General features: G+C 43.5%; 1 protein-coding gene across 6 annotated transcripts in view; it reads left to right on the top strand.

The window, feature by feature from the left end:
• The window catches only part of LOC134165373 (glypican-5-like), a 391,916-nt gene that overhangs the window by 40,946 nt on the left and 327,294 nt on the right, over window positions 1–23,676 (top strand). For 2 of the 6 annotated variants that reach the window (XM_062622056.1, XM_062622055.1), the window contains exon 1: window positions 11,665–11,906. The exons of the other annotated variants lie outside the window; for them this stretch is intronic. In XM_062622056.1, coding sequence (XP_062478040.1) covers window positions 11,738–11,906 — 169 coding nt within the window. In that variant the 5' untranslated portion in view covers window positions 11,665–11,737. Of the gene's footprint in view, window positions 1–11,664; window positions 11,907–23,676 lie in introns of those variants that run through there. 6 annotated transcript variants of the gene reach the window in all.

Raw genomic sequence — 23,676 nt, 5'->3', positions numbered from 1 at the left:
AATCTGGATTGCCAGATTGCTTCACAGAATATTGCTGAAAAAACAGTGATCACGCTGAATCATTGTAAATAATTTTTCCCTTAAAGGTTCTGCACACAAAAAGTTGCATACTTCATAAAAAAATAACAAAATAACACAAAAGTTCCCACCCCCTGCCACGGGCAGGGACACCTTCCACTAGAGCAGGTTGCTCCAAGCCCTGACCAGCCTGGCCTTGAACACTGCCAGGGATGGGCCAGCCACCGCTTCTCTGGGCACCCTGTGCCAGTTAACTAAGGAAAATCTCCTGTTTATTCCCACTTTATGCCTTTGCAAATATCCCCAAGGTGCAGTTTTTCCCTTCCATCTTGAGTCCTATTAGGTTAATTATTGCCCTGCAATAGGCAAGTCAAGGTGGCCATTGATGCAAATGTCAACAGCCCATGAACACTTTAACACGATGTATTCTGATTGTACTAGTTAGGTTTTTCTCTATGTATCACATGCTTATCTAAAAACAGTACATGAAGAATAACTTCAAACTCAGAATATTCTTTGTTGGCTCAAAGTGTATAAAGCCTGAGTAATAGTCGTTCTATACAGTCTAATGCTGCTTGCATCTAATGCAGATATCAGAGTGTAAAATCTGTCAGAGAGGGACATCGGATGGATTTGTAATGGTCTCTGAAGGGTCTTTGGCTCCATAAGCCAGTTAATGGATTGCATACAGCCACATGCAGTACTTCCATTTCTTACAGCTATAATGGAATTATAGTTTTCATTTAATAACCAGTCCAAGTATAATTCAACACAAAGACACATTATATTCCATTTTAGCAAATGAAGCATGGCACAGCTTAAGTGGCATATCGGAGCTAAAAAAACCCAGGCTTACTCTCTACTTCTTCTTTCACAAAGAAGCTTGCCACATACCAAGATCTCTCAGTGCAAATTCAAATTGTGAGTATATAGTAAATACTAATATCTAGTTTACTGATGGCTTTTAAGGCTCTCTACTTATTAAACTCCTAATTTAAAGGGCTAATTTCTTGCATGCTGACTTGACATACAGTGCCACTGCAGGGGGAGGAGAGCTGTGGCTAGTGCATTGCTTGGTGGAAGTATATAAACCCCATCAAAAACCCACCAGCATCCCCAGCTTCACCTGCAGCTGTCCTGGTGAGCTGGAACTGTTGCAATGGAACTCGAAGGTTCCCCAAGTGGCAGTATGAAAACAGAGCAGAAAGTGGGTGTCCTTGTGAGTTACAGCATGGCACCAGCCCTTGTCTCTATGGTCAGAGATGAGACGTGTTCAGGACAGCCAGGCCACAGCAGACCTGTCCTGAAGCTCAGTGGGCTCAGATTTGCTTTGCACTGGTTTTGAATTTTCTTAGATCAGGCACATGGTTACTATTAAGTGGAAAGATTCCTATTCATTCAGCTCTCCAACTGCTTGAAGAGCCCGAGGAAGACCTTGGGTGACATGTTTTGGGGCCCACATTTTTTTCAGATCTGTTGTTCAGGGCAGAAATCCACTTCCAACTAGCCCTGGACTTGGTTTTAAAGAAAGAAAATGAGCTGTGTATAATAGGTGGTGCTATCACCACTGAGTAATCTGTACTTGAAAGTCAAACAAAGCTTGCCCGTTACTTTGTGAGTACGGGTGGGATTTATCTTCAGTTTTGTCACTAAAGATTGCCTCTAAGAAATCCCAGCAGTCAGTGAGAATAGATGGCTGAGAATCTAGCTATGGCTTTATGGACCTGGAGTCCTTCAGGGACCATCACAAATCTCATGATGTCTCCCAAGTGCTTGATTTGTGCAGCTGATGCTCTGATTTAGCAGGAAGATGCCTATAAACTCATGTCGCCAACAGCCTCGATTGGCGTCATAGATGCAGAGGCTCGAGAGTACATTATTCCAGCAAATGTCAGCATTAATTTATACTTGCTCAGGGCTCATCTGCTTTTCCCTGCAGTCTTCTGGAGAAGAGAGATTAGTCATGTGCATGAAAAATTCAGGGTCTAGCAGATGAAGCCAGGACCTGCCTAAGTATCCTGGGGAGCTGTGTGTGCTGTGGGAGGGTGCAGCAGACTCACCTCCAAGCAGAGGTGTTCTGTCATTGCCTGTTACACCATCTGTTAGTGGAAGCACCATGAAACTCATGTACCAGAAAGCTGCAGAGATGCCTCCCCAAATGAGCTGCAATTTAAACTTCTGATCCACTGGCTAGAACCACTAATACAGACTTGCTGCAACAAAAAAAACTTACTGAAATCAGGGGACTTTGGCAAGAGCTGGTAGGACTGAAGCTTAAGGGGTTGAATTCCTCTGGGTCACTTATGACAGGAACTGCAGCAATTGCTGTAGTATTTGTGAACAAAACTAACAGGGAAGACTGTGCACTGACACACAAATTTAATTGGGCTGTTTCATTCATGTTCTCTCACTTTGAAAAATGCTTTCCAGCTCTGGGATTTCTTCTTTCATCAGATCTAATGCAAGTCACTCTACAGTGTAAGACAAAACAGTAACAGATGACTTTAAATATTTAACCAAAAAACTAAGTTTTTAAATATAGTTGAGAAAGGCAGTGGTATATCTAACATGCAATGTACATTTAAATGTAGCCCAGTATGCTTCCTTTTCATCTTTCTGATTCTCTGCCATACTTCCTCAGATTGGGAAGGTGCTGACTATCACCCAAACAAGGATCCCGCAGGCCAAGTCATGCAAGAGACCTGCCCAATTCCACCATTTCCAGCTCTTGTTCTGAGGGACACCTCCACAAGTCCATTTGGAGTGAATGCATTGGGCAGAATCAGAGGGGAGCTGAGGACAGTGGACTTGCTCCAGCATTACAGAACTATGAAGCTTTTTGCAGCTCTCCTGCAGATTTGTTCTCCAGATTTCTCCCATTGGAAATGTTTATTGTAGACTGAGACCTTTAGCAGGGGTGGTTGTCTAAAGCTGACAACACCGAATGCCAATTAGAAAAAGTTCTTTTCAACATGCATTTCCTGAGAAATAGCATATTTTAAACATGTTTGAAAGTGCATAGGCCAACTTCCCTGGCATGCTTCAGCAGTGGCTTATGCCGGTTTGGCTGTTGCTGTTCCAGCCTTCAGGCTATCAAGCTGCTGTTGCTCTTCATTATGAATTGGACTAGGAGTAGAGTATAGAGCTAACATCTGGAAGTCAGACTTGGAGAAATGTGGTGTTTTTTTTCATGTCTGTCTGTTTGTTCCTTTCTCCACTGCAGTTTTTACTGGTAAATGATTGTCAGTCTCCATGGCAGCATTTTTTAACACAACCCTCCCCTGCAGCAGCTCATATAACTAGTGGGTGCCTCTATGCAAGTCCTGGAGGGCATGTACTGAGGAGCTTAACAGAGGCTCTTACTCAGAAGTATAACACAATAAGTACCTGGCTATCCAGAGAGTGACCCATCTGTTGTATTTGATCACCTGATCTTTGGAGCTGAGCTTGAATAGGATTCTTGCCCATTCAGCATTTGACTTCAGGCAAGGAGGCAAGTTCGCGCTAAATAAGTTTGAAGGCATGTTCTTGGTCTATGCAATATAAACATACATCAGTTGGTCCCCTATAATAACTTTCCTGTAGCAACAGAAGCTTATATTCAGGACCTACTTGGCCTCTCCTGGTTGCTGGTGCCTGTGATGCGGTGTGCGCTGTCTGGAGCATGCTTTGATCAAAGGCAGGTGCTGCATGGTGGCTGCGTAGTAAACTTCACATGGGTCTACTGTTAAAACCCTGATGTAACCTCTATAGGCAAATTGTAAGGAAAGGAGTGGTTCTTGTGCCGTGCATTAGAAGGCTTCCCATGGGAACCTCTGTTGCCACCAACATACTGGGTGTTGCAGGTGTGATGCCATGAGGCTGGCAACAGTTCTTGAATCATAGAATCATGATAGTTTGGATTAGAAGGGACTTTCAAAGGTCATCTACTTTAACTTACTGCAATGAATGGAGACATCTTCAACTAGATCAGGTTGCCTGTAGCCACATCCAGCCTGCCCTTGAATGCTTCCAGGGATGGTGCATCCGCCACCTCTCTGGGCAACCTGTGCCTGTGCTTTACCACACTCATAGTAAACAATTTCTTCCTCAAGTCCAGCCTCTTTCAGTTACAAAATTTGGTCCTAGCATGCTTTGTAGGTGCCAGATGGGGGGAAGCTGGAAGAGTTGAAAGCGCATGTGCTAGTTCAGAAACTAAAAAAAGCAGGTCATGTGAACCTGCTATGCCATACATGTGTGGTGGCAACCAGCCTGCTTTCTGCTTGAGTCATAGTTGCAGGAAGGTTTATGCTTTTTTCACTAGGTTCAGCCTATGTTGTGCTGGAAATCCAGAGGCTTCTCCTCCCTTTCCTGTGTGCCTTCCAGACATAATCCCCATCTGCTGCTGCGGTCCTCCACCCCTCTTGCTGGATGACAGCTGCAGAAACTTGTGCCTGGGTATGTTTACCCTTATTTAACCCTGGGTTTGGATCCTCCCTACCCTCCCCATGAAGGGAAGAGGTACTTGCTGTGATCCAGTATGTGGAGACTTGCTCCCCGGATTACACAAAGTTGAAATGGTCTGCAAATGCGCTACTGATATGTGGGAGTAGCAGCATTATCTTTTCTGATAGTGTTTTTGCACTCATTGAGGAGATATACTTTATTTCACACCAATATGGTAAGGATAATGAATTATGTTGTATCAGCTAAGAAGCACAGTGGTTCTGAGCTGTTAAGTTTTGCCACTAAGCTGAACACGTAAGTATTGAGGAGAGAAAGTGGTGGCTGGTGGTAACAGTAATGTAAGATGTCAGAGGAGTTCATTTATTCTGACAAACTAGTTTATATTCTAGGATGATTTTTCTCATGTTGATAAAGTGTCAGTGTTAGCTCTGAACTTTGCTATTTATGACCTCTCATGGAAAGTTGCAAGGCAGAAAGGGAAGATAAATAACTGGAACAATACAATTAAGGCAACCCCCCAGTTCAGTTAATGAGAGACACCAGTGTCAAGTAAATCATCCCATGGAAACAGAGCTATTTGAAAATGCACTGGCATCACTTACAGTACAGTGGGCAATTAGTTTTAATTAACTTCAAATTCTGACACATAGTTAAAAACAGTCTTTTCTGAGTGCCCAGCTAGACAAATGAAAGTTGGGGCACTTTGTCTTGCTAGAAGAAAGTATTTCAAGTATTATAGTCATGCTATTCACACTTGTACTGTAAGTACTGTGTCGTCTTTTTAATTTGTTATGAAATAGTACTTTTGGAAGATGAACTTGTACCATTCTCTAAGCCTTTAAGGGCACTGTTTTTCAAGAGGAACAGATTGGATTTTTAAAAGCTGTTTTGAATTATTTCACAATCCAGTTAAAGTCCAATGTTGTGATTTTACTTGGTTTTTTTTTTACCTGTCAGGGAAGAAACAGCCAGGAGTTCTTTTAAGTTTATCAGATATTACAGGTAGCTTTTGAGGCATATTTTGAGGTTAAATCTGGCACTGTTTAATGTGCTGTTGTATATGTGGCACTATGTAAGTCCTAAGCAAAAATTTTGTGGGAGCTAGAGGGGGTGGCTGCTTTGCATTACAGTGGCTCAATGGAGCATGTATGCCCTTGTCACAACCTGCAGTATCATAGAATCATGAATGGTTTGAGTTGGAAGAGACCTTAAAGCTTGTTCAGTTCCAACTCCCTGCCAAGGGCAGGGACACCTTCCACTAGAGCAGGTTGCTCCAAGCCCGTCCAACCCGGCCTTGAGCACTGCCAGGGATGGGGCAGCCACAGCTTCTCTGGGCACCCTGTTTCAGCGCTTCAGCATCCTCACAGGGAAGAATTTCTCCCTGATTTCTCCCCTCTGTCAGGTTAAAGCCATATCTCCTTGTTCTGTCCCTACAGGCCATTGTTAAAAGCCCCTCTCCAGATTTCTTTTTGGCCCCTTTAGGCACTGGAAGCTGCTCTAAAGTCTCCGCAGAGACTTTTTCCAGGCTGAACAAGCCCATTTCTCTCAGCTTGTCTTCATAGCAAAGGTGCTGCATTCCTGCAAATCCCTCTGTCCTGCGTGTCTAGCCTGTTGGACCTTTCCAGAGAGCAAAAAATGTTCTCTTAAAATGATATTTATGAAGTTCAGTGCTATAAGAGAATGCGGTACTTGGAAGTGTTCTACTGAGAACCTCTGACGCAGCCCTGTGCAGTCTAAGAACTGTGAAGGAGGATTACAGTCTTGGGAGTGGCAGTCAAGGACTCTTGAGCACAGGTAGCTTTCTCATCAGTCCTCCCAGTTAAAGAGAAGGAGTTGGAGAGGGCCAGTTAAATCCTGTGCGTTCGATGCTGGTGTTTCATGGAATCAGCTGTGAATTCTTGGTGTTCACTGTGGTGTTATTCTCATGTTGCTGGGGGGAGGAACTTCTGAAAGGTGTGCAGTAAGTTACTGACTGGTCATATAAAACCTGTTTCCATTAATTCTCTTTTGAAGTATGTGAAACGAGAACTAAATACTTCTGCTTACATTATGCAACCCTTACTCCTTGAGTATTCTACTTGATTTTCCTTAGGCTGTGTGACAGCTTCTCTCAGGATCAAGTTCAGAACTTTGTTGCTTGTCCCAGTTTAATTTGTATGCTGAGCCATGCAGATAAGGGCAGAGTTACATTCATCTCAGCTGCTCAGTAACCAGGATGCTTAGGAAGAATTCAAACAGAATGAGCTGGTATTACAGAGATAGGAAAAGCGTTTGCTACTGTGCAGTCACCTTCACATTGTGTTTCTCAGTTATCAGCCCTGGGAGATGCTGTAAGAAAACTCTGTGTGTATTTGTCTCCCTTGCATATCCAGTGTGATTGTTTTTCAGATGCCTGTTTCTCAGGACAGTCTTGTTATGACAAAAAAGAAGCTGTTCTGGGGATTAGGCTGATATTTTCAGCTGATGTCATAGAAAACACATAGCAGTTGCTGGTGGTCAGAGTGTGATTTGAGATGTTGATCTAGAGAGGGAGAACTGTTGCACATGGTGTTATCTCTAAATAAGCATAGTAGGTCTGATCCCTGCCAGAAGAGACAAGCCAATGGGCTAAAGGATTTTTAGTCCAAAGTAATTGCTCTCATATGGTTAAAAAGAAATATTAGGAAATTATGAAAATGTGGAAGTTTCCTATTAACTAGTGGCTGTCCTGATGTGTAGGGTTGTTGCATGAGTTGTATTTCTGTGGTAGTTCTTTGGTGGTCTAATAGTTTTTTAAGTGTTAGGATATAGTTAACAGCTGTGCCTTTCAGGCATGGGTTTTTTTTTGCTCTGGAAAAAGTACAACTGGCCCTTGTAAACTCTGCATTTGAATGGGTCTGGTTAAATGAAAAATACCCATGAAATAATAAGGCAGCTCAGGAATAGTGTATTCTGACCCTCACAAAGGTCTGCACACATTTTTTCCATGTGGAGTACATACAACACAGGAAACAATTCATGGTATGGCAGCATATACTCTCCTTGCACTCAGTACTTTGCGTGCAAAGAGGAGGAAATGGGATCTCTAAACAACAAAAAGGAATGATATGCCTATGCTGGAAACTTTTCTATTAGTTTCATAGTGTTCATCACTTTAACAGGATGAGAATATTTTGCGTCAATATTACCAGGAATCATTTTCTAGCAGTTCTTTTTTGTCTTGGCATAGTTGTGAATATTTCATGTGTGACTTTTCTTTACCATTTAAATACACATTTTAAATTTCAGACTCGCTTTAAAGTTTGTTCTAACTTGAAATATATTATTTAGAAAATAGATTTAAAGAATAAAAAACCTGAAAAACGTAAAAAAATGTGGAGAAAAAGCCCTACCCACTTGTCTTCATTACAGATCCTTCAGGGCAGAGGAGTTTGCATTTCTTTTGAGGCTGATTAAGTTGGTTTTCTTAAATAAAAACCAGCATGTGGTTTGAGCTCATTCCACTGACTTAAGCAGGTCCCTTAATTCTGAGTAGTCAGCTGAGTTCTTCAGGTGCTTTGGTGAAACATGTACCTTGGAAAATCAAACCCTGAAAGATAAAACAAGGCTTTAAAGACCAAGTTAGTAGCTTGGCTAGAATGGCAGAGATGCACACAGAAAGCGCAGCTGAATTCTAAGAGGCAGACCTTGTGCCCATTGGTGGAAAGTCCAGTGTTGAAGATGAGCTTATCTTAACCATAAGGGAATTAGCCCAGCTTTCATTTAAATTGCTGGCATAGCTCCAGCTATATTCAACAAGAGAAGGACTGAGGCAGCAGGCATACAAAACCCTGTTTCTAGGCCTGATCCCGTCTTTTCTTACGCATCCGAAGCTCATGCTGAGTATTGTGGTCACTTCAGCAGGATTAAGACTGAGCGGATTGTTTGGGCAGATTTATATTGCTACTCATTGTATGAAGCACTGATACAGATCTCAGTGATGTATGGTTAATAAATATTCATTTGTGAAAAAACAATGTACCTGTTGACAAGGTAAACTGTGATGTTCCAAGCAAATTGCTGAAGTATGGTAGAATGTCATGTACAATAACTGCTTAATTGGCTCTTCTGTTATCTGTAGTACTCTTCCAGCAAAGCACTTAAGCATGTGTTTGTCATTAAACACCTGACTACCTCCACAAAAGTCAATTTGACTGCCCTGCTGTATGTGGAGCACAAGCTTTGAAGAAATAGGGCCTAAATTACTTGGGGTCCCCTGTATTATGCCTGTGGTGAGTGTTCTCAGTCCTTTGGGAAGTCTGATAGTCATTTTGTAGGGAGAAGACTCCAAGGCACCTGTCACTTTTTGGGTTTAAGCACCAATCTTGCATGCTCACTGGGGCCAGAAGGTTATAATTTGTGTCAGGGAGGAGGAGTGGTAGCAAAGTGTCAGCTCAGAGATGCAGAGCTGTCAGGGATGTAGCTGTGGGCTGTGTGAGTGTGTGTGCATGCACATCATCTGTGACTACTGAAGGTGATAATGACCATCTTGTTAAGGGGGATTCAGAGCAGCATATTTTAGAACATTTCTTTGAATGAAATAGGCATTTTAAATGTATTCAGATATGCCGGTGATTACAAAATACCCATTTCCTGTATTAGTCTCAAACTTCTCTCTGTCCCTTTCTACTACCTATAAGATATATTTAAAAAACAATCAGTGAACAGTGTGTGGATCTACTATTTTTTGCTGAGTGGTAAAATTTTAGACATCAGCCAGAAAAATGTAACAGCCCATCTTTAACACTTCTCAGTGTATTTAGTACAAAACTTCTCCAGGCTGAACCAGCCCAGCTCTCTCAGCCTGGCTCCAGAGCAGAGCTGCTTCAGCCCTTGCAGCATGTCTATGGCCTCCTCTCAACTTGCTCCAACAGCTCCATGTCCCTCTTGTGTTTTTGCCCCCCAGAGCTGGATGCAGGACTTGAGGGGGGGAGGGTGTGGTTCTCACCAGTGCACAACAGAGGGAGAGAATCCCCTTCCTTGACCTGCTGCTCACACTCGGGGACGCAGCCCAGGATACAGGTGGTTTCAGGGCTCAAGCACACACTGAAGGTGGGTCACGGGGAGCTTCTTTGTCACCCAGCACCCCCAAGTCCTTCTCTTCAGGACTGCTCTCCATCCAGTGTCTGCCCAGCCTGTGTTTATGCTTGGGATTGCCCCAACCCATGCAGTGGACTTTGCACTTGGCCTTGTTGAACTTCATGAGGTTCACAGGGTCTCACCTCTCAGGCCTGTCAAGCCTTGAGATTATAATGTAATGGATTGTCCACTGCTAGCAATATGAGGACCAATTAAAAATACAAATAAGCAATGAGCTTTAACACAGCCAGAAAAATGACTGGTGAAGAACACCCATCATACAAAGATGAGGCACTAAAATCATGCTTTAGAAAAGGATTAGCCACTTGAGATTTGAACTTGCCACCCACTGAAAAAGTGGTAATAAATCCAGCTGAATTAAATGCGGCAAGCCCTTGCACTCGACTGATCAGATTCTATTCATAGAATAATGTCTATGCCATATAATGCTGTTATTTGTCAAGTAAATTATTTATCCAGGATCCATCATCCTGCCATTCCTTTTCTGCCAGAACTCCCACTGAAGTCAATGAGAGTATTGTCTGAATAAAGTTTTTTAGGATTGGGTCTGACGTTAGACAAAATGGAACTGGGGCAACTTGTTCCACTTCCTTGGGTTCAAGGACAACAGCTAGGTTTCTATCCTTCTCCCCGTTCCTCCGGGAGTGGGGAAAGGGAGAGCCCGGGGGGGGTTCGATTGCTATCAGCCTGGCACTACTCACTGGGAGTGAGTGAGCAAGTTGCCTGACTGGGTTTAAACCATGACAGCAGCCAAGGAGTTCTTTTTTTTCACTGCTTATTCCCTCATCTCTCTCTAATCTGCCTATTGCCATCTTGATTTGGGGTGTGATCCTGTTAATGTGTGTGTGTGCTTAAGTTAAACTTTGCTGTCAGTATAACCCATATCAAGCTGAGAACAAAGTTAACCTTTCTCAGCGCCTCTGGACTTGCTGTGGTCAGGCGTTTGCGTGAACTCTCTTGTTCCCTACTGTTCTGGGCTCTTGTGGTGACCTTTGAGAGCTGCAGGGCAAGCAAAGGGTGCAGCTCTGATGTGGGTGAGCAGAAGGCTTCTAAGGTGACTCCTTCTCTGCTTTAGAATGTAGAATCTTGAAGATACAGCTGGTTTGATCTTCCAATTTGTTTTCTTACCTTACAAGGTAAATATTCTGAATCAAATTGGTCTTTCTTATTTTTTTTTTTTCCTCCAGAAAAGAGAGAATTAATCTCTTGCTGTCTTGATAGGAACAAAGTTAATACAAGCAAATTGCTTAAAGGATTTGCACTTCAGCTATGAAAGTACAACTTGGGGAACTATCTACACCACTAAGCTCAGTCTCTCATTGCTACCTATGGGAGTGTGCAATGGTTATATTAGCTGCAGGTGGGCTCCTTGAGCTTCATTAGAAGCATCTTGAGAGTTGCAAGTAACCTTAAAAGAAATCAGACATAATGGCTTCAAACAATAGTAATTCTTTTAGCTTGTAACATGCTCCATATGACTGAAAGGTTCTGTGCCTACGGGGCTGTTTGTGGCAGATTTCTTGGGTTTGGTTTTTCTGGAAATTGAGTGGTTTTGGGAAATGGAAAATATTCATGGTTGTTGAGCATAGTTCTGTACTGAAATGTGTGCTAAAGCAGTTGATATTGAAGTATGCTTAGGGCAGGGAAAAGATTGCAGAAGACCTTTCTGATGGTGATACTGGCTACTCCCAAGGTGGCCTCTGCCCAAAGAGGGGTCTATGTCTCCTAATGCGGCAAGCCCTTGCACTGGACTGATCAGATTCTATTCATAGAATAATGTATATGCCTTCTCTTTTCCAGACTGAACCCCCCAGGTCCCTCAGCCATTCCCCATCACACTTGTGCTCCAGGCCCTGCACCAGCCCCGTTGCCCTTCTCTGGCCCTGCTCCAGCACCTCAGTGTCCCTCTTGTAGTGAGGGGCCCAGAGCTGAACAAGGGATTCGAGGTGCGGCCTCACCAGAGGCACAATCACTGCCCTTGTCCCGTTCACACCGCTGGCGGGGGGCGGTGGCGCCCTTCGCACCCCGCGGGCGGGGCCGGGGCGGGGCGGGCGGCACTCGCTGAGGAGACGCGCGGGAGGCGGGCGGGAAGCTCCGGGACCGGCACACGGCCCGCGCCCCGCAGCGCTCCGGCCCGCGGCCGCCGGGGTGCGAGATGGCCGCAGACGGGAGCCGCGGGGTGCTGGGGCTGTGGCTGCTGGCAGCGGCCGGACTGTGCGGTGGGGTGGCGGCGGGCAAGTCCCCCAGCTGCCACGAAGTGCGGACTGCGTTCCAGCTGCGGCAGATCGGGCCCCTCAAGCTGGTCCCCGACGTGCCCACGGCCGGTCAGTACCGACGCACCCCAGGGAGGCGGGGGGTGCCGCGGGTAGCTGTGGAGGGTCGGGGACGGGGGGGTAGCTGTGCCGGCCGGGCTTGCCTTAGTCTGCACTCTCGGAGCGGCGGCGGGTCCTCCCCGGGTCCGGCGCCGCCGTCGGTGCGGAAAGACGGTGCACCGCGGCTCCCTGCATCCAGAGGCGGCTTCCCTGCCGGGCGCAGGTAACGACGAGCTCGGTGGCTTTAGCACTCTTCTTGCTGAAGTAATTGTCCAAGATCGCGGAACGCCTCCTCGGTTTGTGCGGGTATCGCTTACTGAGCGCCACCGTAAGCACCGGGCCTTTTTGCCCCGCGTTTAAGACTGATATGATCACTTTGCTAAGTACCTGAAGCAGAGGCTTTCTCCTCTAAAGGATTCTCGTCCTAAAAGGCAAATTGGTAACTGGGTTGTTAAGGAACGCTTATGCTGCTAAACAGAGGTAGGGATCCTCAGGCAGGTTGGTGATGAGTTAGGAAGTTATCTTGCAGATGAATTCAGAAGATTACCTTAGGAAAGACAGAGGAGCACAGCCAACAGAGCTCAGTTTTTGCTTGGTTAGAGTAGTGGGTCTGCAGTGCTTGTGAAAGTTGGTTAGCAGGGTGGTGTTCCCTTTTGCCTTGCTATACAGTTCCTGAGCAATGCATGACAGCGAGGAAATGGGAAAGTAACACACAGAGTAAGAGATTACTTTTTATTTGCGTGTTTTACAATTACCCTGTAGAATTCAGTCATAAGGGGATAAAGTACATCATAATGTCAAAAAATGATTAAAGTCTTAGGAATGACCCTGTGTCTAGATAATGAAGTCACATCCCTGAGTCTTACACATTCTAAGAAAATGCTTACAAGAGCCAGAATAAAAACCCCAAAGACTCTTGATATCCTAAACCAATCTCTAGCACAATTGCCTGTAGGTGTGTGGTGGTATAAATGTCAACTTGGGTTATAGCTTTATTATTTTTGCACTTTTTTTTTTGTTTTCATAAAGCAGTTCAACTCAAAGCCTGTGGAGTTTGATGGAAAGGCTTATCTTTAATGAGTTTTGGATGTGTTTTCTGGCACAGGTTTCTGTCTTGGGGACTAAATTTGATAGGCCATTGGGCAGATCTCTTAGGGCAACTTTTATGGTTGTAAATGATTGTGCTGTGCTGGTCATCTTTACGTTTGCTGCGGATAAAGTAGAGATGGCACATGGCTATGAAGTTGTCCATGAGCAACAATCATTCCTCATTTGATAGCAAAAAAGATTTGCAGGATGGGCATTCTGAAGCTTGAAGTATCGTGCTGTTCTGCTGATAAAGGCATCGGGTCACACTCATCTTTCAGAGCTGGATGTGAAAGCTAGTGAAAAAAGAGGTAAACCTTTTTTTTTTCAGCCATTTTGATGCATGCTTAACTCTGTTTCCTGAGCACTTTGTGGAAGAAGTTCCTCAAAATGTAATTAAATGGTTTCATGTTTTCTGTAAAGCTCTAGTGCTGTAGATGAAACCTGGGGGGAATTGGGTGCTTCTGGAAGACAGGTTTAGATGCTGTGGTGCTTCAGAGAAGTTTCATTGTATATTTGTGTCATATTGAACTTTCCTATTGAATAACAAGCTCTCAGAAAATAAATAGCAGGAAAGGGGGTGAGGGAGGGTAATAGGCTTTTAAATTTTAGCTCACAAGGGTTTCTTTTGAAAGGATTGATTGGAGAAGTGAAGAGATGAGAAGTGGCGCAGATTGATCTTCCCTCTTTGCTAGGTATACTCGGCTCCACCAAAGCTTGCGTGTTAATGATACCTTGCAAGGCAGTAATGCCTTCTGCCTTGTGCTCTCTTTTAATTAAATACTGAAGTGTTTTCCAGTGTTTTGATCTGGCAGCTTTTGTCAGTGAGTGTATCTCAACACACTCCTTTCCACACACATTTCTTTCTCTCTAGGACATTGAGGCTTTTTTGTTGTGTATTATAACAACACACAAGTGTTGAAGCATCTCCCCTGAAGACAGTTGTCAGTTAAAGCAGAAGAGGGGAAGAGTGGTGGGCAGCTGGTGACACTGGGGAGTAGTGTGCTTAGCTGAATCTAGTGTGGGATGAAGCCTGTGGAGAGCATCCTGTGCTTGGGTCAGGGCAATCCCCAGCCCAACTAAAGGCTGGGTGGAGAATGGATGCAGAGCAGCTCCTAAGGAGAAGGTCTTGGAGAGTTGAGTGATGAGAAGCTCAACATGACCCAGCAATGTGCACTTGAGTCCAGAAACCACCTGTGTTGGAAGGGGCTTGGCGCAACCTGGTTTAGTGGAAGGTGTCCCTGCCCATGACAGGCAGTTGGAACTGGATGAGCTTTAAGGTCCTTTCCAACCCAAACCAGTCTGGGATTCTAACTTCATGGACCAGACCCGCACTGCACTGAGGTGCTCCTCAGTTACCTGCACATTGGGTTTGGCTTGTTTTCTCTCTCAAAAAAAAAAACAACCACCAAAACACCCCAACAACAAAAACTTTGCAGTGTTCTTGCATGTTTACTAGATATTTTCATTCACAAAAGTGTTGAAAAGCCCTTGGCTAACCTCAAGCCAGTATTTATAGGCTAATACAACAAATCTAACAGAGGTTTAAGACTGGATCTGCCAGCCTTTTGTATAAAATGTAGTGACAAGGGAAGGAGGAAGACTCCTAAGGAAAAGATGCTTTTGTTCTTAAGGTGTGACATGAATCTAGCAGCAACCTTTCTGGAAACCACCACTTTCTGAAGTGACCTCTGAGAGGTGCTCAGGGCCCTCCTCTTAAATTCCTCTTCCATAGTTTCCTCCAAAAGGCATGAGAGATTGTTCCACACTGAAATCTAGTCCACTAATGAGTGCAGGATTAGGGAACAACAATGTTTTGAAGTGGGATGGATGAAAAGCCCAAACAACGGGTATTTTTGAGCAGCAAATCTCCCTGGGCTTCTGTAAGATGTTCTCTTCCATTGGTGGGATCCGTGCTGTGATTTGGTAGCCTGCTGTTCTGGAACAAGCTGAATGTTTCAAGGGTAATTTGTTGTGAATAGATTGCTCAGGTAAAGGTACTGCTGCCTTGGCTGGGATTCAGAGGAAGGGGATTTTTGTGTCTCCCCCCAGACTGGAAAATGAGGTAATACATTCCTGGTCTTGTACTTCGGTTAGCACAGGCTGAGCTTAGATGTTATTGTAGGAGCTCCTTGGTTAACATTTTGATGACGGAGAATTATATGCTGCCTCCAAGGGTAAAGGGCTGTGTTAATCCTGCCAGAGGACTAAGCCTTTGGTTCCAGGGAGTCTAGATACCTCAAACCTGATGCATACTGCTACATATGGTATTCCTCCCAGACATGGGGCTGCTGTTAGTGATACCCTCTGAGCCCTGGGTTGTATTACAGAGTAACTTCACACTGGCATGGACTGTTTTTAAAGTTTTGTTTATTCACAGCCTTTCCTGTGGCATGGAGCACAGTGGTGGCAGCCTGTCACTGCTTTCCAAACTCACAGCAGGAAATCCGAATGAACCAAGTGGAGTCTGTGACTTGCCAGGTTCAGGCAGTGAATTGGAGCAGAACCAGAATAAAAGTAACCCTCTTGATTCCTTTGGTAATCATGTAACCACATGTCCTCCCCACTTACATAGGCTCAGTTCTATCTCCTTTGCTTATAGACTAGTGCATGATCATGCAAACAAAAGTCTGTAAGTATATGATAAATAGAATAATTGGGCTGATTTCTGGTAAGCAAGGAAAATGTCATTTGTGAAGGGATTTTAGGAACCTTTTGTCTTCTAAATAATCATCTTGGTGAGGACCACCAAAAGGGTGATTTGCTTATCTTGCTGCACTACTGTTTTACAAAAAGCACAGAATCTGCTCAGATTGTGTTCAGGGACATACTTCCAAAGGGCAGATTTTGTCCTGTTAACAACTTCTTTATTCTCTCCTGTCATCCTGCATGTTAAATCAGCAGGAGTGTTCCTTTCCATGTGCATGAACGAAATGTCCCATGGCAGAGCTGGACATGCATTAACAATTTCTACATTAAAACTATTTTACTTTCTGAATAGTGGCAAGGAAGTCCTAGATTCCTACCAGAAGGTCCTTGCTGCATGTGATGCATGCATTAGACTGGATCTCATCCCATCTCAGCCTGTGGCAAAGTTCCTATTGTGTTGAGAAAGGAGCATGAGCTAGATCCCTTTTTGAATATATCTGAGAATATCTATTACACGAGCCATTTTATTATGAGATGGGTCATGCCACACTGTTTTCCTGTTTTTCTCATTTATTGCCACTCAGCTCTTTATTTCTATCACCTTAATGAGAACACTGTAATTCCCCTGGTGAAGGTGCAGTGCTGAAACACATTTTGCTTGCAGCAGCATTTTGTCAAAGTCACTCATAAAAAAGGCTGGCAGTTACCTTGGTTTCTGATGAACTGGAAGCTGAACCTGAAATCTGTCCTTCTTTCACTTTTCTCATCCAGAGGCAGTCCCAAGGAGGAAGCAGGCTTTCCAGAGCAGTCAGGGGCTGTAGTCAGCACTCGCTGTGATAGCAGCTCTGAGCAGAGGAAAAACTATGCTTTTGCAGCCTGCAGCTCCTCTGGAGGAAGAATGTGTCCTTTGTTAATCTTCTCAGTATTTTATAGCACTGTTCAGGCTCAGACTGTCACAGCAAGTGTTAACCTAAAGCTGGTGATGACTGTGGATGCAGGCAAGACTCTTCCCATGCCTTCTACGTCTGTTTGATGCAGGACCAGCTGCCCACTCTAATGCTCTCCTGGGAGTAATCTATAGGCAAAAAATATGTTTACACTTAGTGTGTCATAAAGATGGAATTGCTGTTCTACTCCAGGTGGCACTCTATAGTTCTGTTCTCAGCCTCAGAAAAAGAGCTGTCCTCAGTGTCTTGCATGAGCACTTGGTCCAGGTAAGAAGACTGGCTTAGTTACGCAGATCAGCCTTTCCCATAAGCTTCTTAGGAAGGAATCCAAGAGCCAGCATAGAACCTGCTCTCCCCCAACACCTATCTTGCTATCCAACTGAGTCGAGGAAAAGAGACAAGTATTCCTATAGTTCACATAGTCTATTCAGTCCCTCAAAAATCTTGCTGAAAAGGCTGTGTATTCCATAGTCTGTGTTTATTTTTTCGTCAGCGGTGATTCTGGTGTTGAACTGGTTCTCAGGCTAGAGAGCAAGCTTAGTAAGCAATGGCCCATCCTTAAAATGCTGGTGGCTCCCAAGAGCTTCCTCTGTGGCACCTTATGTACTACTGAAGTTTTGCCATCAGACTGTAATTGGAAAGTAATAGAAAAATATCCCTCCCACCCCCTCTCTTCTCCCCACTGCAGTATTGCAGGGCTGAGCAGTCAGTTCATAACCTACGGGCAGTACTAATGAAAAGGCATTAGTGTGATAAGTGGAAACAAAGTTGGCATGATGATAAAGACTGTATAAATCAGTAAAATAAATACATCAAAATGAAGAAAAGCTTTTATAAAGATCAATCATGACAACTAGCATACCTGAGGATCTGTAAAAAGCAAGGATATATGTAAAATGCACCATGGGCAGTAAAATGGGTTTCTTAAAAACGGTTTTGCTTTTAGATGGCATAAAACTAGAGCTGTAGGTCCAAGTATTGCCGTCTTTGTAATTGAATGTTTCTCCCATGAAAGCTCAAAATGATATGATAAAGTGGCGTATGTTTAACAATGCTTCCAGTACATACTCATCACCAGTTTAGAGCACAGAATCAGCTTCTAGGGGAAAATATGAATTTTGGTGGGTCAGAATCAGTTTTCAAACAGCAGCCAAGCCCATGACACAGAATTTATGCTTAGCCTCTCAATCGCTGTCAATTTGATTAGGTATAACTACTTAATACACTAGAATCATCTTGATGTCTATAAAGAGATATTTACAGATGTTTCATTCACATTAAGGTAACTTCTGAGTGTCAGTGGATGAAATGAGGCACCTACTTAACATTTAAAGATTTATCTTCTTAAGGATAAAAAAAGGGAAGAAAGTCTGTTTCCCCCTTTTACCAAGCATTTAAGACTTAAAGAAATCAAGTCAATATATTATTTGATAGAAAAATGCAAAATATTTCTGCACAGTAACTTGCTCTGTTTGGATCTACAAAAGTAACCTCAGCCCTGACCGATGAGCTGGGCCCACAGGATTACATAGTACAGATTTAGGAGGACAAGGATTTTCCCTCCTTCTGTGTGACCTGGGTGTGCTAGGAAGGCTGTGTGTGGTGAGTTGATTGTGGCTGGACACCAGATGCAACACCAAACGCCCACCGAAGCTGCTCTACCACACCCCCACTCCACCTAGAGAAAACATAACAAAAGGCTTGTGGGTCAAGGTAAGGGTAAGGGGGACAGATCACCGGCCAATTAATTCACTGTAATGGGCAAAACAGACTTGCCCTGGGGAAATTAATTTATTATCAGTATAATGAGAAATAAAACCAAATCTTAAACTCCCTCCCCTCACCCCTCCTTTCTTTCTGGGCTTAACTTTACTCCCAGTTTCTCTACCTCCTCCCCCTCAGCAGTGCAGGAGGACAAGGAATGGGGGTCATGGTCTGTTCATCACAAGTTGTCTGTCCTGCACAGTAGCTTTTCTCCCCTTGTTAAGTATGTTATCCCAGAGGCCAGTGGTGGGTCCAGCTTGGAGCCATTGGCATTTGCCCTATCTGACATGGGGAAGGCTTCTAGCATCTTCCCACAGCAGTGTCCCCCCTAACCCTCAAAACCTTGCAATGCAAACCCAATGCACTATGTATGGTCTGGAGCAGCTGCAGCCTGGACAGGAAACTTGACCTGTGTTGTGTCTGAGGAAGGGTAGTAGGACTGTGTGTCCAGACTGCTCTATCTGCTAGGAAGATGACGTGTTCGTAATGATTTTTCTTATGGCTGTACTTTGTCTGTATTGAAAGCTAAGCATTTTCTGTAGCAGTAATGATACTTGGAGTTAACCCTTTGCGTCTGAACTGCTTTAGTAACACTGGTCCTTATAACCACCCTGCAGATGAAAGTAAGGTCAATATCTGTATCCCCATTTTTAGGGTGTCAAATGCAACTCAAGTGGTTGAGGAGATTTTACGAGTTCCATATAGACTCTTGAAGTCTAATGTCATCTGATGGCAAGTAAACCTTCACAGCTCAGAAACGCAGGGTAAGCAATTCCACCGCTGCTTGGTTTTCTTAAGCAGAGACTTAAGCTGCTGCTTGTGGGTTTACTTTTGAGGTGAGAGCTTTCTGCATTTCTGTAGTAGGGTAACACCCAAAGGCTCACTCTGATCCAAGGTGGTCTCTTCTGTACAAGGTGCTGCACAGCTGTGCCAGGGGCTTTCCCTTGCTTTTTTACAGATTAATTTTATGGACTGCTTGACTGTCCTGGGCCTCCTTAGGGCTCTAAGTGCTGTTGTACACCACCAAGCACCTCAGCAGTATTTAAGAAGTGATTTATGATGGAGCACCCCCAACCTTGCCTCTTATGGATAAGCACTGTGCATATACCTTCAAGAGAATAAATCCGTCTATTTCACTCTTTCCAGTACCTCAGTTTTAAAGGATAATTAATTACCTTCTTAGTGTATTCATGCATGCATGATTAATGTGTAAAGTTTTTGCTTGTGAAATTTCAAGGCACTAGTTCAAAGAGCACAGCAAGAGCTTAAGACAAGGTTTTCTCTCGTGTTTTGATAGCTAAAGCACAGGAATAAAGAGCGACTGTAGCCAGGCAATTGCTAGTTGTAAAAGAGCTGTAAAAGACAGAAAATTACTCCCCTAGAAATTGTCTTTAATCAGCCTTTCTCCTTGTTTCTTTTGGTACATCATTTTTAGCCTGCTTTATGTGATTGTGACATACTCTGCCTTTCTCTGTTCTTCCTGAGTTTCAGTTAATACTGAGGATTAGTATATGTATTTGAAGTAGGTATATATGATTTTTGGTCTTCTAATGGCTTCTTGCTTCCTGGGATCATGGTCTTTCCCTCTCAAGAGTTCTCCATCCCATGGTGGATGTGACAATTGTTGTGGAAAGCAATCCTTCTCCCAGGAGCTCATTTCTGCCATAGAGCCCCTGCTTTGCTGCACAGACCACTGTCAAGTCCTTTAAAAACAAATGAGAGACAAATTTCAGAGTGCCATGTTCCAGACTTGACAATATCAGATAGGTCACAGTAGCTTTGTTTGGCAGCTAGTTAAATTGGATACTTCAGCACATCCCTAGATGTTAATGGTTAAATGTATTCATTGTTCCAACAAGGGCCCTATTCATAAGGAGACTATTCTCTGCTCGTTACGCATGCATAATTCCCATTAATGTTACTGAGGGTTAAGTGTGGATAGTGAGGGAGGAGAGTGAGGCTTATGTTTACACATCCATGTTCGAACTCAGAGAAGAGGTTTTGTAATACATGAGGAATGACCATAGATCCCTTAACTTTAATGATCTTTAAATTGTGAGAATGGGGGGGACAAAGTGACACTTGCATAAGTGACTGCTACCTTGCATGCTGTACTTCATCAATGATAAGAAATATTACTCCAGTGCTGCTGTTATCTAATAATAGAGAAGCCTTTTGAAAGTAACTAAATGCTTGGAAATGCAGGGTTCTTTTTTGAGTGGTAAAATAATGACCTAGAATCTTTAACTTCAGGAGCGAAGTTTTGCCAGCTTTTGACTTGTGTTAATGGGAGTGATAAGATTTTGTGACTTATTATACAGTATGGATATTTCCCATAGAACCCCCTCAGATTAAGATTCCTCACTTTTAGGTGCACTTCAAAGTCGTGTAAAAGCCATAAAGAAGCTAAGCATCACCTAAGAAATCCTTTCAAGTTCCAGAAAGTGCTTGAACTACTGAGGGGTTTGAAGTGGTCTAATCTCTGACATGGGTGACGTGCTAGGCTGGCACTTTTTTGTTTTGTCACAAATCATCCATGCACATAGTGCAAAGGGACCCTGACAAAGTCATTTCACTTTTGAAAAGGGCTGCTTCTTTTTTTTTTCCATACCATTCTGTTTCCCATTCACATCTACATGTTTGCTTCCACTTTGTTCAGCTCTAAGTAGCAGGGCATTTGCATAGTCTTCCTTTTGTTCTCAGTAAATATGGAGTAAAATGAGCAAGATCCATGGTGTGAAATTAAAGCTCTGCTCCTGAGAGATCTTAAGGACTAAATCCTCACAAAAGGTACAGCAACATAGTGCCAAAGGAGCTAGTGTCCAGAACAGCTCGCCCTGGGTTTTTGTGTTAGGAAATGTGAATAAAGGGAGAGTAATCTGGTGAAAACTGGGTGTAATTAGAAAAATACACTGCTGAGAGTTGCTGAAAGAATAGAATAACAGAAAATAGTGCTGAAATGGACCAGAAGTGATCATCTGGTCTGTTCCTGCTACTTGTAATCAGGATAAGCTGTGTTTAAACCAGTGATAGAAGATCATAACCTTTTTGGGCTGTTTATTCCAGTGCTTCATTACCTTACTGGTTTGGGGTTTTTCCTATTGCAAAGCATATCTTGCTAAAATACCGGCCTTTTCCTGGACATCCTATTCTTAACACCTTTATCTTAGCAGTAACATTGATGTGTGTGGCAATTGCTCTGGCTTGTTCTGCCCTGAAACAGTGCTCTATGCATTCGCACTGGTGACAGATGCAAGTGCATCCAGCCTAAGTTTGGGACACAAGCACCTGAAATGAATTAATTTAATTCAATTCAAGGTGTGGTGACTCATTAAGCATCATGACTTGATTTGGTGTCTAAGCCCAAATAACACCTTTCATCCTCCTTTGTGAACTGTAGATCATTGTGAAGGAAGGAATTGTGTAGTAGTTGTATATGGCATGGGGATATCAAATTCCACCCTCATTAAAACAAAATAATTCACAGATTTGCCATGTAATGGTAGAGGAGAGCATGCAGAAAAAGCACGTTTTAAGTGATCAAGCTCTCAACAGCAGTGATGTTCAAAGTTGCTAGTGGAAAACTAGTGTTGTAGCACAGTGGCACAGAGATACTTAAAGACATGAGCCTCACATGAAGTAGGATGTCTCAGAGCTGGAAGGTATCCCTGCCTGTGGCAGGGGGTTGGAACTGGATGAGTTTTAAGGTCCCCTCCAACCCAAACCATTCTGTGATTCTGGAATGCGAAATTTTCCAGGTAAAGAGCTCTGGCCCTTAACCCTATGTTCTTCAATGTGTAACACCTTTGGGGTGTCAATTCTTGAGCAATGTTTTATTGTTCCCTACTGATGTAGGGGAGTTATTCTTGCTTTGTGGCTGAAAAAAACAAAGTTCAAATGGCAGGTTTATGTATGCTTACATCTCCACGTAGATTTGATCTTGTTCCTCCAGTATTCTCCAAATAGCTACAGGCTAGTACTCTGTTGTGAACAGTGTAGCTATACCTGGCATGATGCTGTGCTTGAATTCAGACCGTTCTCTGCTGCTTCTGGATAAGAGCCTTGTGTCTTGCAACTCCAGAGCATGTATGTCTGTCTGTGAAATATTGTATGGCTATACTCCATGTGGCTTGTCCAGGGAGTCTCTCAGAGGATGAAATCTCAAACCCTTGCAACACAAGATGAATCATTTATTCAAAAGCACTGAACAGCACGTTTGTCAGTTATCTTACATTTTCACATGGACAGTTGAAAGGAGAGGTGTAGTCAATCGGAAGTCAAGAGAACAAAGTATATGTAGAAACCCCACTCAGTCCCCAAAACACAGTAGGGCTTTTGAAAAAAGAGGTTGAAAACCTTCATCTCAAAGCAAGGCTTTCAAACGCCTGCTACAGGGAAGACTTAAGTCTCCCGATCTTAGTTTTGAAGCCTGGGAAAAAATATATCTGTTACCATGCGGAGCAGCCTAAAGTTGTATTTGGCTGAAGTATTGCACTTCCAGTTTCAAGCTGCAGTAATCAAATTTACTCTTCCTAACCTGCTTTGTCCTAGATACGTCAGGAAATATAAACATTTGCCTTCCCCAAAAGGCAGCTGTGATTTGGCTATACCTGGCTGTGATCTGAAGCTCCCCTTCTGCTGATCACAGACCTGTTGTACTCTTTGGCCTTCTCTGATAGAAATAAACCCCAACTGTGATGAAAAGTATCGATGTCATTTGTTGGCAGGACTGTTGGCGTAGATTTGGGAAGTTTACTCTAGAGTCACTATCACAGGTGCCAAAGCATTAGTGGAGTAGCAAGGACTGAATAGGGCCAGCTTGTGTCAGTTTGGCTGCAGTCCTCATCCCAGCTTCCTTTCTAACTGCCTGCCTCAGGCCTTCCCAAATGTGGACTGACTGCAGCCAGTGCTGCCTGCCAGTATGTAGAGCTGGCTTCAGACAGCTCTGTGACATGGTAGACTGCTCTGTCCATCTTGAATGGTTAGCTCTGAAGCATCAGTAGTGCTCTTAATTTTGAGTGGAATAACACAAGCGAGTACTGTAAATGGTGCCTTGTTTTAGTGATGTATGGGAAGAAACATGATTTCTTAAATTATATAGTAGGTACATAGTATCAAAAGCAAAAATAGGCTCTAGGAGAACACTGAACAAAAGATAGTCTCCACTAGGAATTGCTTACAGTCTAAGAAAACTAATGAAAAATAAGTATCCTTCTTGTACATTTGGGAAATCAAGTCTGGAGACTATGTGACTCGCCTAACGTCAAACATACATTTTAGTATTGCCAAACCTTAGAGCCCACCAAAGGTTTCCACACTGGTTTTCAAAAGTTTTT

Source organism: Pezoporus occidentalis, unplaced genomic scaffold, assembly GCF_034315485.1.
Source record: "Pezoporus occidentalis ecotype Australia unplaced genomic scaffold, CSIRO_AGI_Poc_V1 ctg239, whole genome shotgun sequence".
NCBI lineage: Eukaryota > Metazoa > Chordata > Aves > Psittaciformes > Psittacidae > Pezoporus > Pezoporus occidentalis.
Note: the sequence above shows the minus strand (reverse complement) of the source record. Positions and strands in the feature narration are given on the sequence as shown.